A 17,788-nucleotide genomic window follows, 5' to 3' on the forward strand; every position below is an offset into this window, starting at 1 on the left:
GTTTAATTATAAGGCATCGGGGTGCTGTGTCTGGTCCCCTTGTTTCTCACCTGGGTGTTGCTGAAGAAGCACTCTGACACTTGAAATCCAGGATAGACCTACAGTGCTGCACTTTAGAAAACTATGCTTTGGCAACAGTGCTCTGTCATTTTCTAGCAAGGCCACTGACTGGCTGCAGGGCAGTGCTGCCAGTGAGGGGAGGCTGGGGACATTGAATCCCCCCACACACACACCCAAGGCTTTTGCACTTGCTCAGAGTTCAGTGGGAGGGAATGTGTGGCTGGATCACTTTTACTGAATCAGTACAGCTGCTTCCAGAGTGGTCTGAAACATCATTCCAGTTGTGTGCTTGCAATGCCACTGAAATTTGACCCATCTGCTCCTCTGAATAGATGGAGGAGCGGCCTGGCCAAGTTTTTGTCAGTGGTGTTGAGATTGAGCACATGGGGTCACGGTACCACTCACATTTGGCCCAGCTGCCCCTCCTGCCCAGATGAAGGGGTGGTCAGGCCAAATGGTATTGCACCCTGGTGCACAGGAGTCTGTTTCTGTATGGTGAACTACAGGTGAGTCTGCTAACAACTCAGTTTCTGGTGGCACTGGCTCATGCAGTGTGTGGGTAAGAGAGAGGGCAAATCTGAATTGGCGCCATTGCTGCAGAGTGTTCTTTCCTGTCATCTGTGATTGGTAGGGGGTGAGCGTGGGAAGGATTGAAGCTGAAGCAAGGGGATTCAACCCCTGATCCCTGAGGTAACCGGTCCAGACAATATTGTTCTCTCTCCCTCCCTTTCCCTCCTTCCCCCCCTGCACAGGGAATGGGATGGGAGGCATGGCTTGCAGCCTGTGGGATGGAGGGGGATTCCAAAAGGGGTTCAATGAGTGGGTTCCCTATGAGAAGGTCCCTTTTCACTGAGGTGGTCATTTGGGGAAGCTATGGAAATTCTCCATCATGAACTCTCCTGAGGCTGGGGATGGGTATTGATGGGAAGTATGTTGAGCCCCTTGAATATTCCCCCTCATCTCTGGTCTTGGAAGGGGGGAATGTATGGGGAGACTCCTGGAATATTCCCCTTCACTTCTGGTCAGGGAAGTGCGGGGAGACTTCTAGAAATACCTTCCTTCCTTTTCCTTTCTAGGCAGTGGAGTGTGTAGGAGGGATCCTCTGCAATACACGCCTTTGCAAATACGCACACGTTTTTCTAGGCTGGGGGAAGGTGTGTGATGTGAATACAAAAATAAATAAAAGCAAATAAGGAAGTGTTATACCCCCTTCTCCAAAACACAAAACAGTCCAAAAGCTGTAGATGGGAGCTGGCATCAGTTCCAATGTTAATATTGGCACAAAACTTGCTATTTTGTCAATATTGGCATAGAACTTTACTATTTGTAAATATCAAAAACAAAAACACATTAATTGAAAGTGGAGTTAAACAGGCTGGGGACTAGTGTCCATGCTCATTCCCTTGGCTGTATCCTTCTCTCTGAGCCTTCATCTGTGTCTCTGTCTATTTATATGGGAAGCTCTTCAGTCAGGTTCCTTGTTTTTCCTACATAAAGAAAACTTAGCAAGCTTTGGGCATGATAAAAATATCCCTCTTTGACTTAAGGAGAAACCCACCCCTTTTCTAAATATATTTTGGGGAAAGCCTTTAATCCTGGGGGAGTTGACTGTTGCTTTTGGGAGAATATAGGTAGGTTGTAACTTGAGGATAGCTTTCTTTTTTTTTTTTTTGGGTAGCTTCTGCTGAGATTGTAGATGTTTTATGTTCCACAATTTAAATAAAAAATGATGGCATCCACTCTAATGAGCAAGAAATCCAGGGTAGGATTGGACGAAATTCTCAAGGGCTATTATCCTTTGCTACAGGAACTTGAGCCTTTCGTCTAAAAATAGTTCCCATCTTTCATTAAGGTCTCCCCCTAAAATTTCCCAATAATTCAAGCACTGACTTTAGGCCTATCAAAATATTATAGTGTTCTCAAGACTTTTTGACAGATTCTTTTTCTTTGGCCCTTTCATTCTATTTTTGTTTTGGTTAGTTTGCCAGTTAGTACAGATTTGTGTAGTTAAAAGAACAGAAAATACATGGTACCATCTGGCACAGGTATCTGGACCTGCTTTGAGCAGCAGAGCTGTCTTACCCAGTTGAAAGGGAGTCTCCTCACATCTGGTCAAATAGGTCTGGGAAATGTAAGTCCCGAATTGACTTTGGAGATCTTCTAGCCTACATGACTCAGTGCCCAGTTTGGGCTGCATGTAGTTCCCCAGTTTTAACTGGCCTGTTGAGCTCAGTGACAAGAGTCTACCACAGTAGACACAGCACTGCTGCCCCTGGATCTTTCTGGGTTTACTTAATCTGACACCAAGGTCCATGGATTCTTCCATGTTAACCCAATTTAGTGCTGAGGTCCTGGCATTGTTAACTCAGGACTGACTACCTGAATCCCTCCAAGTCAACCTAATTTGGTGCCAAGGTTCCAGCACAGTCAATTCTAGTGAATCAGAAGTGGCTTAATGCCCACTCTAAATTGCATTAGAGTCCCCAAGCTATCAAAGTCAATTTTCTTTGATCTGGTACTGTGGTCTCTAGTGAACTGCTTGATGAAGAGGTTCAGTGCCCATTATACCATTAGTGTTTCCACAATAGTCTGAGTCATCTGAGTCCAATACCCAGGTGTCTACACCATTGACTAGTGAACCACTTGCTTGAAGTAGTCCAGTACCAATGTAAGTGATTAATCTGGTTTAATCTGTATCAACAAAGTCTGGTGCTGAGCATCCAGGACAATTGACTCTGAGCCACTTGCTTGAAATGGTTCAGTGCAAAGAATAAGCGGCACAAAGGTCCAATAAATTGATGGTTCATCAAGGATAAGTGGTTCTGTACCTAACACAAGTGGCAATAAGATGCTCCGATCAGTGTAAGTCAACACAGGGCACAATGAAATACATCCTAGAATATTTAAGGAACTGGATGAAGAGATCTCTGAGCCATTAGCGATTATGTTTGAGAACTTATGGAGGATAAAGGAGATCCTAGAGGACTGCAAAAGGGCAAATATAGTACCTGCCTATAAAAAGGGGAAGAACAACAACCTAGGGAATTATAGACCAGTCAGCTAAACTTTGGTACCCGGAAAGATAATGGAGCAAGTAAATCCATCAATTTGTAAACATATAGAAGATAATAAGTGTCAGCATGGATTTATCAAGAACAAATTATGTCAAACTAACTTAATATCCTTCTTTGGCAGGGTAACAAGCCTTGTGAATGGGGGGAAGCTGTAGATGTGATGTAACTCAAATTTAGTAAGGTTTTTGATACTATCTCCCATGACCTTTTCATAAACAAACTAGAGAAAAATAGCCTAAATTAATCTACTCTGAGGTGGGTGCAAAACTGGTTGGAAAATCTGCTCTGGAAAACTCAGAGAGTAGTTATGGTTCACAATCAAACTGGAAGGACATATCAAGTGTCCTGCAGGGATATGTCCTGGATCCTATTCTGTTTAATATCTTCATAAATAATTTGGATAATGCCATAGAGAATACACTTATAAAGTTTTCAGATGATACCAAGCTGGGAGGGGGTTGCGTTTTGGAGGACAGGGTTAGAATTCAAAATGATCTTGACAAACTAGATAAATGGTTTGAAATAAATATGATGAAATTCAAGAAGGACAGGCAAAGTACTACACTTAAGAAGGAAGAATCGATTGCACAAATATAAAATGGGAAATGGCTGCCTAGAAACAGAAGTAGTGCTAGCCCATTAGATGTCCTAAACAGGAATATTTCTGCCCCCCTCACCCCAAAACACAACACATAATAAAAAGCGAATGGGGGGCCCCCTTGAGCTCCTTAGGGCCCTAAGCAATTGTTTGGTCTGCTTATGCCTAGTGTGGGTTCTGCCTGGGAAGGAGGACTGCAGAAAAAGATCTGAGGTTTATAGTGGTTCACAAACCTAAATATGGGTCAACAAAGTTATACTGTTGCAAATAAAGCAAACATCATTCTGGGATATATTGGCAGGAGTGTTGTAAACAAAACACAAGAAATAATTCTTCTATGCTACTTAGCACTGATAAGGCCTCAACTGGAGTTTTGTGTCCAGTTCTGGCCAACACACTAGGAAAGATATGGACAAATTGGAGAAAGTCCAGAAAAGAGCAACAAAAGTGATAAAAGGTCTAGAAAACATGATATATGAGAAAAGTTTGGCAAAACAGGGTTTGTTTAGTCTAGAGAAGAGAAGACTGAAGGGGGGGGCATGATGATAGTCTTCAAATATGCAAAAGGTTATTATAAAGAAGAAGATGGTAAATTGTCCTCCTTGAACACTGAAGACAGGACAAGAAGTAATGGGCTTAAATTGCAGCAAGGGTGATTTAGGTTGGACATTAGGAAAAACTTCCTAACTGTAATGGTAGTTAAGCACTGGGACAAATTACCTATGGAGGTTGTAGAATTGCCATTATTAGAGGTTTTTAAGAACAGGTTAGACAAACACCAGTTAGGGATGGTCTACATAACACTTAGTCCTGCGTCAGTGCAGGGGACTGGACTAGATGACCTGTCAAGGTCCTTTCCAGTCCTCCATTTCTTGTACAGTTTGATGCCAAAGATCCAGCGCTGTTAACTTAGAGTAAGCCACTTGTCAAACTATTTGACATTGTTTGTTTTTTATATTACCTCTTTTTATAGCACAAATTCTTGACTTGTTTCATACATTTTAAAGTAAAAAAAAAAAATAGAACCTTGTACAACAAGTTCATAGATTCATAGACTCTAGGACTGGAAGGGACCTCGAGAGGTCATCGAGTCCAGTCCCCTGCCCTCATGGCAGGACCAAATACTGTCTAGATCATTCCTGATGGACATTTATCTAACCTACTCTTAAATATCTCCAGAGATGGAGATTCCACAACCTCCCTAGGCAATTTATTCCAGTGTTTAACTACCCTGACAGTTCAGAACTTTTTCCTAATGTCCAACCTAAATCTCCCTTGCTGCAGTTTAAGCCCATTGCTTCTTGTTCTATCATTGGAGGCTAAGGTGAACAAGTTTTCTCCCTCCTCCTGATGACACCCTTTTAGATAGCTGAAAACTGCTATCATGTCCCCTCTCAGTCTTCTCTTTTCCAAACTAAATAAACCCAGTTCTTTCAGCCTTCCTTCATAGGTCATGTTCTCAAGACCTTTAATCATTCTTGTTGCTCTTCGCTGGACCCTCTCCAATAGAAGTAGCTTCCTTAGTAGCATAACTGGATGATAACTATCCACACTGTTTGTGGCCTCCATAAGACTAATTACAAAGATACTACTCTTTCTTGACACTTCCTACACCACTTATGTCTCCGCTCATAAAAGATGCAGAATGGCAAAGTAACAAGTGCCCATCAAGAATTTCCATCTCATTTTCTTACTATTTACGGTAATATTTCCAAATGTGGACTGTAGTGTTCACCTTGTTTTCCAGACTTTCCAAGGTTTGTGGATTCTGTGGGAAATGAAATCTCCCCATCAGGGCTCTAGGGTTGAGAGCCATTTGTGTAGCCTGAAAAACTTTAATCAAGGCCAAAGACTTACCTGCCAGAGAAAGTGTCCAAATTCGAGGTTTTGTACAATAGCACAAATGTCTTTGTTAGGTCTTAGTCTGGCCTTGCATGTTAAGCAAGGAAGAAAGTCCGAACTAGGACTGTTTATTAGAGAACACTCCTTATGTCCAGTGTGATCCTGAAGCAAAACAGGACCCAGTGTCATTGGCAGACTGCCCTGTCTTGAACTAGAATGGGGAATTCCTGTGTGTTCCCTTATTTTGTTGGCGCAAGAGATCTCTCTCTGCAGGGCAGTTGGGATGGAGCCAAGATGTTGAGATAGCTGTAACCAGGTCTTTGCAATTTTATCTTCAAACTACTTAGGTCTCATGCTAGCATCGCTTTCCAGTTTACTGACAAATTTCTTTAATGTTGCTATCTGTTATAACTTGAACATTAAAAACTGCATTTTGAATTTCACCAGGCTGCATGAGTTGTAATTTCAGCTTCTACCCTCACAGGCTCTGTCAGCAGTCTTCATTTGCCTTACAATAACCTAGTTTATGGATGGGTTGCTCCATGTACCAATAGCTTGATGGCTGCACTCAAAGAAGCTGATTCTTTTTTTTTTTTAGCAATACACTTGGTTGTGCTGTGAATATATTCACAGTGTGAATATATTTGTTTAGCTGCCCTGGGGTTTTACTCGGGTGCATGTATCTCTTTTCCTTTCGGGTCAAGTCTTGTCATCACAAAATCTTGGGACCTCTGTTCTGCTGTTTGCAGAGTATCATCTGTTAATAGGGCATTCATCTTAGCCATAGATATCTTAGTGAGGTACAGGCCAAATAACTAATTCTCTACATAAATGGTAGCCCATATGGAAAATGTGATTTGGTCAATGTCATACTCCCCACTTTCAATCTCAAGTCATCTCTGTTTCCATTTTATCAGGCCTCTATTATGTTTGTGTTTCCACAAGTCTCTCCTACATCCATGTTATGATTCATCTGGTCTTCAGTCATTTGGAACTATCAAAAACTAATCCAAAGGTAGCATCCCTGTCTCTTTCATGGAATTTGTAAAGCTGTTGCTTGAAGCAAAAAAAATTGTCCTTGGGGAGTGAAATTGCATTTCCTTCTAGGTCTCTCTTAACTTTCCATTTAGAACTCCTCCTTGCTTTTGTAGTTTTTACAGTCCTTGTTCATCTAGAACTCCTCAGCCAACTTTCCTAACAGTTGTACTGTTCTAGTCTCTCACAAGTAGTAATGTACTTGAGTCCGCTAGAAGAAAAAAAGATAAGTTACTTACTAGTAGCTGTTCTTCAAGTGTGTTGCCGCTACATATTCACACTCCTCACCCCTCTTCTGAACCTCTTTGGAGTCTCCGGTCAAGAATTCTGAAATTAGAGAAAAACTGAAGGGCGGTTTGAGCCCCTTCCCCTTTTATACTATTAAAATCCTCTGCAAGGAAACGGGAGAGAAAGGTCTGAGTGGCCTCCACAGGCACTGTTCTCCAAAAGATTTAGCAGCTCAACACCAGAAGGGGCCAGTCCCACATGTGGGAATATGCAGGGCAACACTCACAAAGAACAAGGCTATGTCTGGACTGCCACTTTCAACGCTATAACTTTAGTCGTTCAGGGGTGTGAAAAAACACGCCCCCAATTGACAAAAGTTTTAGTGCTCAAAAGTGCCAGTATAGCCAGCACTTGCTCCCTGTGATAAAGTTACCACCCTCATTCGGGGTGGTAATTTCTTATCATCAGGAGAGCTCCCTCCTTGTCATTGGCCCAAGAACAAATTTCAGGAATGACAACGTAGCACTGATTTTTGCAAAGAGATCCTGTCCTCAAAAAGTAAGAGAGACTTCAGTCATAAGATTTCAGATATTCATGCCCACAGATTAACCTGTCTTGAAGTCTGTAAAATGTTCCTAACTTGGAGTACATCTGCTCAGTTTCTGCAATATGTTCCAAATGGGTGCTAGCCAAATTATTTATTATTTGTATTACTATTGTATCTAGGAGCCCTAGTTATGGATCAGGACCTTGTTGCGCTAGGTGCTGTACAGACGGAACAAAAAGACCATCCCTGCCCCAAGGAGTTTACAGTCTAAATCAACAGATGGATACAGACAAACAGAGAGTAGGAGGAGTCAGCAATGATAGGCTGTGGTCTCAACACAGTAAAACCATTCTCAAGATTTTTGTAGATTTCACAGCAAAGGAGATTTGAGAAGAGACTTAAAGGTGAATAATGAGGTAGCTTTGTGGATGCTAATGGTGAACATCTATCAAGTATATGGAAGCAATGGAGAAAGCACAAGGGGGTTGGTTGAAAATATAATAAAGGGAAATGGAGGCTGGCATCATGGGTAGATTAGAAGTGGGCATTGATAGTGAATGAGAGAGAGAGCGTTCGGATTGATCCTGAAGGGCCTTGGAAGTGAATACAGGCAGCTTATGGTTATTGCTTTTTGTCCTGACCTGACTAAAAATCCACTGTACATAGTGGATAAGTGAAATACCTACAACTTGCATCAGGGGCTTGTAGTTGCCATCATCTTTTTGAACTTAAATAATTAAATTTGTTTTCCAAATAAAGTCCAGATTTAAGATTGGGTAATATTTTTTTGAGATCCAGAAGTCCCGAACCCTAGCAGGTGCCTCCCATGAGGCTGAAGCCTCGAATCCCAACAGGCGCTTCCCACAAGGCTGCAGGCATGGCCTGGCTCTCAAGCTTCTGAAGATTATTGTAGCAGCTCAGAGGGTCAGTAAGTTTGGCCGCTCCTGCAATATAGCTACATGAAACAATTTGAGAGCCTATTGGAGCCAAACACAATCCTTCAAAATTTGGAAATCTAACCCTAGTGAAACCAATAGACAGGAACATAAACTACAGCAGGCAATAGATGGAAAAATAAAACGGCTGAAGTGGATTTCAAAGAACAGACAGTTAAAGATGTAAGAACAAAGAGATTCTTTAAGTACATTGGAGGCAGAAAGCCTGCAAAAAGATTGATGGGTCTGCTGGATCACCAGGAGACCTAATGTGGGAGGCAGATTCTCTGATCTCCCTACAGAAGAGTTCTTACACTTTCCTTTGAAGCATCTGAACCCAGGGCCACTGTCAGAGAAGATGTCTGTTACTTAGATATATTATTGTAGCACCTGGGAGCTGTAGTCATGGATCAGAATCCCATTGTGCTAGGTGATGCATAAAGATGGGCCTTTCACCAGTAGTGTAAAATCTAACTATAACAGAGAGACAGGAGAGTACAAGAAAATGATGAGACAGAATTGGTCACCATGATAGGTATTGGTATTAGCAGACTAGTGACCTAACCATTGTCCAGTTTTTTTGTATGCATCTAGTTGTCAGCTCAAGCTCTAAGCAGCTAAAACAGCTCTTAATCCTCCCTTTAATCACCACCACTCAACCCCCAGGTTATGGGCAAGAGTACCTTCAATTAGGACCTCTCTCTAGGTACTCACCTCCAGGCTATGTCTAAGTTTGCATATTCTTTCTGCATAACTTCTCTAGGATACAGTTTTTCCTGTTTATCCACAGCTAAAAATTTTTTCCAGATTCTCCTCATCTCCTCTCTCAATTATTGTGACATCCTCTTCTCTGACCTTGGCATATGCAATCTTGCCCCACTGATATCCGTTCAGAATGTTGTTTTAAAGATCATTTTTCTAGTCTGTCACTTTGACCATGTCAGCCTCTCTTTGCATCCCTTCACTTGTTCCCTCTTTATTATATCAAACTTGTCTTCATTTTCATGGTCTTTTATGACCTATCCTCACCCTACTTATGTTTCATTCAGTATCAAAATGTTGACTTCCACCTCTGACGAGCCCATGATGTCAGCCTCCATATCTAAGTTGTTTAATTTTCAGACACCTTTGTGCTTTCTCCCGTGCTGCTCCTCACAGTTGGGAGAAGCACTCTATAAACATCTGCAAAACTAAGTCATTTTTCTCCTTTATAATTCTTCTTAAAACTCCTTTTGACACGAAGCCTACTAAAAACTTAATAATGGGTTGGCTGTTGGTGTGCTGAGACCATTGCCTGTCATGCTGACTATGAAAGGGCACACCCGCACACTGACAGAGAGGAGACTAAAGAGCTCCTCTGGGCCTGTTCAATGGCAGCGAAGCACAGCTGCAAAGCTTGTTCTATCTGGAGGTGGGAGCTTAAAAGGGAAAACCTGCCACAGGAAGTCTCCCTCACCCCTCCCCATCCCGACTGTCCAGACAGGCCTGCTGAGGAGACAGCAACAAGGCTCACTGCTCCCAAAGCTGCATGAACCAGCCTCCAAGCAGCAGGCCGTAGAGGAGGGGCTGGAGGTGGACCCTGTGTAGGCTAAACCTCATTAATGAAGAGGCAGCCAGTGGCATGGCCAGTGCTGCATCATGCTTGAGTGTGCCAAACGTGGCTGAGAATCCTGTAAGATAGTCCACTGTCATCTTTAACAGAGGTGTGACCAGCAGAGACTACGTCTACTACAAAAGGTCTGACCCAGGAAGACTGCCTGAGTTCCAGATCACCCTTGCTGTTTTTTAAATTTGCCACAGGCTCCCTTCCCCATAAGGGAGGAAAGAAGGGAGAGGACTTTTCTTGTTTGTTTGTTTGCTCCAAGACTCCCTGGGGTGTCTGCCAGGATTGGGGGGGATAGGGCAGGAGAAGAGACAGTACAAGGACCTGAAGCAGGAACTTGAGGGAACCCTGATCCCCACGCTGACCTATATTGTGGTGTTGTTGCCTTGTGCTTCCCCATCCGTTTGTATCCATCTGTTGTCCCTTGTCTTATACTAAGGCCTTGGCTACACTTGCACATTATACCGCAATAAAGCTGCCTAGAGTACACTAGCTCACTCCCCTCCACACTGGCAAGGCATGTAGAGAGCTCTGACTCTCTGACTAGGGCACTTCTGGTACTCCTCCTCCCTGAGAGGGATAACATCTGATGCACATCTGATATGTATTGGGTGAGATGCTGCAGCACCAGTGTAAACGAGAAATTACTTAATGCTTTGGTTGACCTCCGGAAATGTCCCATAATCCCCTTAACTGAAGTGGCCTCTCTTGTCTTTGTTGTAAACTCAGGAGGAATGCAGAAGTGCCCTTTCGGTGTGCTGGCTGCTTATCTGGTCCAAGGGAAAAAAACCAAACAGCTACTGTTTGCTTTGAGTGCATGATAGAGAGGCGGAGGAGGGAGTGGGATCTGAACTTACAAGACAGCATGCTGACACACTCTCAGCACCCCAAACCCCACTCTCTCTTCCCCCACAGCACACTCCCTGTCACAGCCACCCCACCCCCATTTGAAAAGCACGTTGCAGCCACTTGAATGCTGGGATAGCTACCTATAATGCACCGCTCCCAATGCAGTTGCAAGTGCTGCAAATGTGGGCACGCCAGTGCACTTTCAGCTCTCAGTGTGGACAGACTGCAGTGCTTTCCCTAGTTTGCTCTCCTAAGGCTGGTTTAACTCAAAGCGCTCTACATCTACAAGTGTAGCCATACCCTTAGTCCCTGCCCCTATGAACTTTCAGTCTGTTTTTTTGTTCTGTTTGTATGGCTCCTGGCACAATAGGATCCTAGTCCACAACTGGGGCTAGACACTATTGCAATTCAAATAAAAATAATAATGCCTGTTCAGCTACTATTCATGTTATAACTTACTGTCTTCCCTGCAACAGCTAAATAGTTAGCTCTAGTTGGTACACTAGAGTTACTCCATTGGAGCTAGCAAGCTGCAGTGAGAGTGACCACACTGCAAAACAACACTATGCAGAGTGACTTGATTAGCAGCACAGAATGATTGAATTAGCAGAGTAGTTGGATTAGCCATTGAGCTGTTATAACTTCATTTCCACAGCATTACTAGCTCCAACTTCATCACCATTTGACCTTCAACCCCTCATCCAGCCCCTCTCCAACCCCTGCCCACATCTCTGATGGATGCGCTAGTTTACATCTTAAAGCACCACTTAACTCCAGCTAGAAATTTTCTTTGTGGGCAGAAGTCCGATTAGGGGCAAAACTTGAGTTATACCTCCAGCTAACAAAACAATGAAAACAAACCCATAGGAGCTACACTTTTGTCAGATTTTATTCTACAAGAAAAGGGTTAATGTGCAGCTACTGACAGATTTTTATTTTAAAAAATCCCTAAGAAAATTATACAGATGCTCCCTGACTTACACAAGCGTTTCTTTCCAGAATGTCTTGCATAAGTTTAATTTTGTGTAAGTTGGGAACATATTTCCAACAATTACGCGCCCCAAAAAAAAAGCTTACAGAATTTACGGAACTTTTTCCGTAAGTCAGATTTATGTAACCCGGGGAGCGTCTGTAAATTTTGTGACACGCCACAACCTACCTGTTAAACTCTCAAAAGCAAAGACATACAAAATCTCCTACAGTGCGCACCTTACTATTACTACAACTACAATATGCCACAGACCATGCCCTGATAACTTAAACCAGGCATCCACCTGGGATGTGAACTTCCATCCTCCCCTTTAACTACCTTTACAGCCACAACCCTTTCGCAGACTACCCTGTCTCATCACTACCTTTTGCTACACCAGCTGTCTACATGTACTAGTGTTGGGGAAGGGAGGAAATAATCAGGTAAAAAGTATGTACAGAAGGATGAAAATGGGGTAGAGTTAAGGCTTTGGTGCATGATCAGTAGTATTATTGCAGTTGTAATGTTAAAGTGTGTGCTTGTGGGTTGAATGTGTGTGCTTGTTAAGTGGCTTACCTTTGATTTCCTTATTTTTTGTGGTAGGTAAGTTGTATTTGTAGCAACTCGAACTGCTTCATAACAGATTTTTGTGTGCCTAATAGGATCTAGGTAACTGTCTTCAGTTGCTAACTAATACTTGACACATAATTTGTTGCTATTGTCAGTAGTGCTTTTGATATTTTAATGAACTGTCATTAGTCATGCTATGGAGAGAATTTCAGAGCATATTGAGATACAAAAAGTTTGGGCTCAGTTAGTACTCCTTGAGGTAAAGCTATGTATCTGTCTGGAGTTCTGAGTGTTAAGATGTCCAGTAGCACATTCTAGGTAAATCCTTACAAGTTGTAACCTAAACAGTCCATCACATAGTTTTTACTTGTTTGTTTTTTGTAACTAAGATCCAGTCCAGCAGATACTTGCACTTGCTTAATTTTGCTCATTTTGTCCTTTTTGACTTTATCAGGCTACTCATGGATGCGTTTGCAGGATTGAGATCTAATACAGGATCATAAAACAACATGACAAAGTGAATTGTGTAAGGTAGCATCTGTTTTTTTTTTTTTCCTTCAGCTTTTCAGGGACACATTTCCATGTCTGCACGCATGGACTTATACAGAGTGAATCAGACTTTAGTCCGGTAGAGCTAAACCAACATTAATATAATATGCATTTAATATAAGTTACAATTTTGTTTTTACAGATATTTGTGAAAGAGCTTAGCTGACTATGGATCCAGGTGGTGGAAGTCTTGGATTGCAGACACAAGAGTCCAAAATGCCTCACACTATGATTATGCAAGATTTTGGTAAAACGTTTTATTTTTAAACACTAATGCATAAAATGGGAGAGATCTTTTAAATAAAACATATTTTCTACATCATTGAATGTAGCTCATGCTCAAACGTAAGATTAATTAACAGTGTATAATAATATTTAGTATATATTTAATTTTGTCTTCACAGTGCCATACAGAGGCAGTCCTTCAGGAAACAAGCTATACATATTTGAATTCCCACTTTTATCAGTGTACACTTTAGTTCCTGATGTTGGAAAAAGTCCGTATAAGTTTTTAAAATTGCAGCGTTAATTTTGGATGAAGTAGAACTTCAGTTAGTTGACTAAGGGGCAGTGTAAAAAGTTCTGAACGCCGCCTCTGTAGCGCTGAGTACCTTCAAGCCTCATTGATTAAATGGTAATCAGGGCTTTCAGTAGCTTACAGTATGAGATCCTTAAACAGAGGGTGGTTCAACAAGATCTTTATCTTAAAAGGCAGTGTGACAGGTTTTTTTCTTGTGTACGCTCAAAAATTGCCGTTTCTTTCTGATCTGTTAGGATGGTAGAGGGACACGATTTAGCCTGAATTTAGCCTTTCTCCCCCTTGTGAAACAGATAAAGCCTCTGTGCGCCATGAATGGCCAGCTATCTGTAAGAAAATCTCTCAGATCTTGGGCTTCCACATTACATCTTAGGCCCTCCTGTAGCATAATAGCTTGAGTCCCTTTAGAACAGGGGTGGGCAAACTTTTTAGCCTGAGTACTAAATCTAGGTATGGAAATTGTATGTCAAGCTCACAAAATTGGGGGTTGGGGCTGAGAGGTTGGGGGTGCAGGAGGTTGCTTTGGCCTGGGATGGAGTGGTTCGAAAGGCGAGAGGGGGATCAGGGCTGGGGACGGGGGTCGGGGCATGGGAGGGGTTCAGGGGCGCAGGCTCCAGGCGGCACTTACCTCAAGCAGCTCCCAGAAGCAGCATCATGTCCCTCCCCCAGCTCCTATACAGAGGCATGGCCAGGCGATTCCGCACGCTGTCCTGTCCACAGGTACCGCCCCTGCAGCTCCCATTGACTGCAGACCTCAGCTAATGGGAGCTGCGAAGGCAGCGCTTGAGGCAGGGGCAGCGTGTGGAGACCCGTGGCTGCCCCTGTGTGTAGGAGCCTTTGGGGGGACATGCTGCTGCTTCCGGGAGCCACGCGGAGTGAGGCTAGCCCTCAGCCCCACTCCCCAGCTGAAGTGCCAGAATGTGACAAGCCGGCAGGACCTCGAGGGCCGGATTACAATGTCTGGAGGGCTGGATGCAGCCCCTGGGCCATTATTTGCCAACCCCTGCTTTAGATCCATGTTCTTATGGCCTCCCCGCTCGCTGCTCTCCTGAATTCCCCCTGCATGCATGCCTGTGTAATTATGTTTAGAAGCTCCTAAATTGAAATGAATGTCCATCCAAGATGTTGCATTGATTTTAACTAAAGCAGTTTCTAAACTAATTTAGTTAATTTGCTACTGTTTTCTCATGTAGACAGGGCAAAAGTAAGATAATAGCGACTGCACGAGCCTCCAGTATTTGAGAAGAATGATACAGTAGGCAGTCTTGACTCTCTCCTGGACCTGCAGGACCCTAACTCTGCCATCTATCAGTAGAGGGTTTTATTATTATTTGTATGGGGAGGACCATTCTGCAGAGCTAGTATTAATGGCATAAGTCCTTTGACTGTGCCAAATTAATTAAAATAAACATGGAAAATATTATTTACCACCTTCATTTTAAAAGGGCTTATGTTCTTGAATATTTTATCCATAAAGATTCAAATTTTTTTTTTATTTAGGCTTTAAATAATTGGATATTTCTAACATGGCTTCTCTTGCAGCCCAGATCCCTGTCGGCTGTGTTTCTTAGAAAGGAAAATGGTTAATATTTACTAGAGTGAATAATTGAAACCTCTGGCATAATTTGATATGCAAGTAAAACAAGTGATATTTTTGAGAGTTTGCACTCTACAGTTTTTCATATGTTTAAAGAAACTGTTATCTTGTGTCACAGCAAAGCCAGCCACCTTCATGCTGTTTAGTCAGCTTTGCTGTTCGGGCTCTGTTGCACAAAATAATGCAGTGTTGAAGTTACTAGCACAATAGAAAAATGTTTTAGCTTTTATAGAATACATATAATGGAATCAGCTACTGACTTTTTGGCTTTTAAATCTCAGCTTTATTAAACCTAAATTGGGGGGCAGATTTGACCTAATGTTCTTTTTAAAGAAAGATTTGGGTATTTTTGTGCTTTTGTTTTGTTTAATTTTAAAATATTGGTGTTCATTGTTATCTAGAGGTATGTAAAATGTCATGAAATTTATTAGAAGGCAAGGAAGCACTCTTCTATGCATAGCTTGTACCGTAGTTATATTCCTTAGATACAGTAGTGTGAATGTTAACATTTTCTCTCATTCACAATTGTTTCACAGTGGCTGGAATGGCTGGCACTGCTCATATTGATGGCGACCATATTGTTGTATCAGTCCCTGAAGCTGTATTAGTTTCTGATGTTGTCACAGATGACGGGATAACTCTTGATCATGGCTTAGCTGCTGAAGTTGTCCAAGGACCAGATATCATCACTGAAACTGATGTTGTAACAGAAGGTGTAATTGTTCCTGAATCTGTGTTGGAAGCTGATGTTGCTATTGAAGAAGCTTTAGATACCAGTGATCATGTTTTGACTTCTGATCTAATAACGGAAACTGTTAGAGTTCCTGATCAGGTTTTCGTGGCTGACCTTGTTACGGGTCCTGATGGACATTTGGAACATGTGGTGCAAGACTCTGTGTCAGGAGCTGACTCACCCACAATGGTTTCAGAAGAAGTTCTTGTAACTAATTCAGATTCAGAAACTGTGATTCAAGCAGCCAGTACTGTTCCTGGTTCTACGGTTACAATAAAAACTGAAGATGATGATGATGGCAAGAGCACTTCTGAAGACTACTTAATGATATCTTGTAAGTGAAATAAAGGTAGATATAAATAGGAAATAATTTCAACTAGAAGTGGTCCAGTAGGGAGAAGTTATTAAAACTGAAATCTTGCTAACCTGTGCACCTGAACTCTCTGAAAGAACAGTCTCTTGCCACATTAATTACTTGGTGTCAAGAGTTAGATTTTGTGTGTGTGTGTGTGTGTAATTTCTGAACAATGGATATTTTTTGAAAAGAAAAAAAATCTTTTTAATATACTACATATACTGTAATTTAATCTAGCAGTGATACGGTAAATTTAAAAAAATAATCAAATTATGGAAATATGTGCAGAAAATTAGCATTTTTTGAGTTTCATCAGTAGCATGAAGGAGGAGGGATAGCTCAGTGGTTTGAGCATTGGCTTGCTAAACCCATGGTTGTGAGTTCAGTCCTTGAGGGGGCCCTTTAGGGATCTGCGGCAAAATCAGTACTTGGTCCTTCTAGTGAAGGCAGGGGGCTGGACTCGATGACCTTTCAGGGTCCCCTCCAGTTCTATGAAATAGGTATATCTCTATGATTAAACTAGAAAAAAGAACATAATATAAGAATGGCCATTCTGGATCAGACCAATGGCTCATCTAGACCAGTATCCTGTCTTCTGATAGCATCCAGTGTCAGAGGAATGAACAGAATGGGGTAATTCCCCTGTCATCCAGTCCCATCTTCTGGTAGTCAGAGGTTATGGGACACCCAGAATATGGAGTTGTGTCCCTGACCATATTAGTTAACATAAAAACGTTAAAGGCTATACATTTGTCTGACAAAACAAAAAGATAGTAGCCAGTTTGTTGTATGGTCTGAACTAAACTTAAAAAAAACGTGCATTTATTGACTGACGCCTCTAATCTGAGGATGAAAATGAAAACTGGCTTCTTGCCCTGTATTGCACTCTGGGAAGTGCACATAGATTATTAGCTACCTGCAATTAGGGTACAGCTGGCTGAGTGAGAGCCACAGTGGGAAAACTGCAAACTAGGCAAATAATCCTTTTTTTCCTACAATTAAATGATATTGACAATTGGATGTCTAGTACCAGTTTTCACTCTCACCCACAGGACTTCCATGTAGGTTAATTAGTATACACAATATTTGTCAATGAAAACTTGCGTCTTTTCTGAATTACAGCTGGTGAAATTTGACTAGGCCAGAATAGATTTTGATTGTCCAATAACCGTCTTATATCGCTGGTAGCAACCCATCTCAATAAATGATGGGAATGCCGAGTGTGTCAAAACTTCAGAGATCTATTTTCAATAAACTGCTTTATTTAAAATATTCAGGATAAATACAAATCACTGTATTCAAATATATCTTACCAATTCTACATTTTGAGACATGTCTGTGATGCTGTTTTCCAAAAATTTTTTAGAAGTATTACATGTTTATATTTTTTTTTCAAAATTGTGGGAGAGACTGAGCTACAATTTACATCAGTCTGTCCCTAATGTAATGTCATGTGCTGCATGCAAGGGCACTTTAAATATGTCACTTAAACTAGTGAGGGTTTTTGAACAAGAACACAAAGAAACCATTATGAAAGCAAATCAGACTTTCTACAGCAGTGGTACTCCTGTGTATGTTTTGTGAGTAGAGGAACACCATTATAATGCTCAGTTGTTTTCACTGAAAGAATTCCTCCTTTCTAACAGAGTACTTATGATGAGTTGTGTTCTGTAACTGCGATATTTCCAACTGCATCCTTGTAATT

At 41.8% G+C, this 17,788-nt stretch overlaps 1 protein-coding gene across 4 annotated transcripts in view; it reads left to right on the plus strand.

Annotated features, from left to right (window-relative positions):
• ZNF711 (zinc finger protein 711) overlaps positions 1-17,788 on the plus strand; it is a 38,222-nt gene that overhangs the window by 6,689 nt on the left and 13,745 nt on the right. For 2 of the 4 annotated variants that reach the window (XM_050965026.1, XM_050965025.1), the window contains exons 2-3: positions 13,003-13,107; positions 15,532-16,062. In XM_050965026.1, the coding sequence (XP_050820983.1) occupies positions 13,029-13,107; positions 15,532-16,062 (610 nt within the window). In that variant the 5' untranslated portion in view covers positions 13,003-13,028. Of the gene's footprint in view, positions 1-13,002; positions 13,108-15,531; positions 16,063-17,739 lie in introns of those variants that run through there. The other 2 variants (XM_050965027.1, XM_050965029.1) reach the window with 2 other exon arrangements.

Source organism: Gopherus flavomarginatus, chromosome 8, assembly GCF_025201925.1.
Source record: "Gopherus flavomarginatus isolate rGopFla2 chromosome 8, rGopFla2.mat.asm, whole genome shotgun sequence".
In the NCBI taxonomy this organism is placed as follows: domain Eukaryota; kingdom Metazoa; phylum Chordata; order Testudines; family Testudinidae; genus Gopherus; species Gopherus flavomarginatus.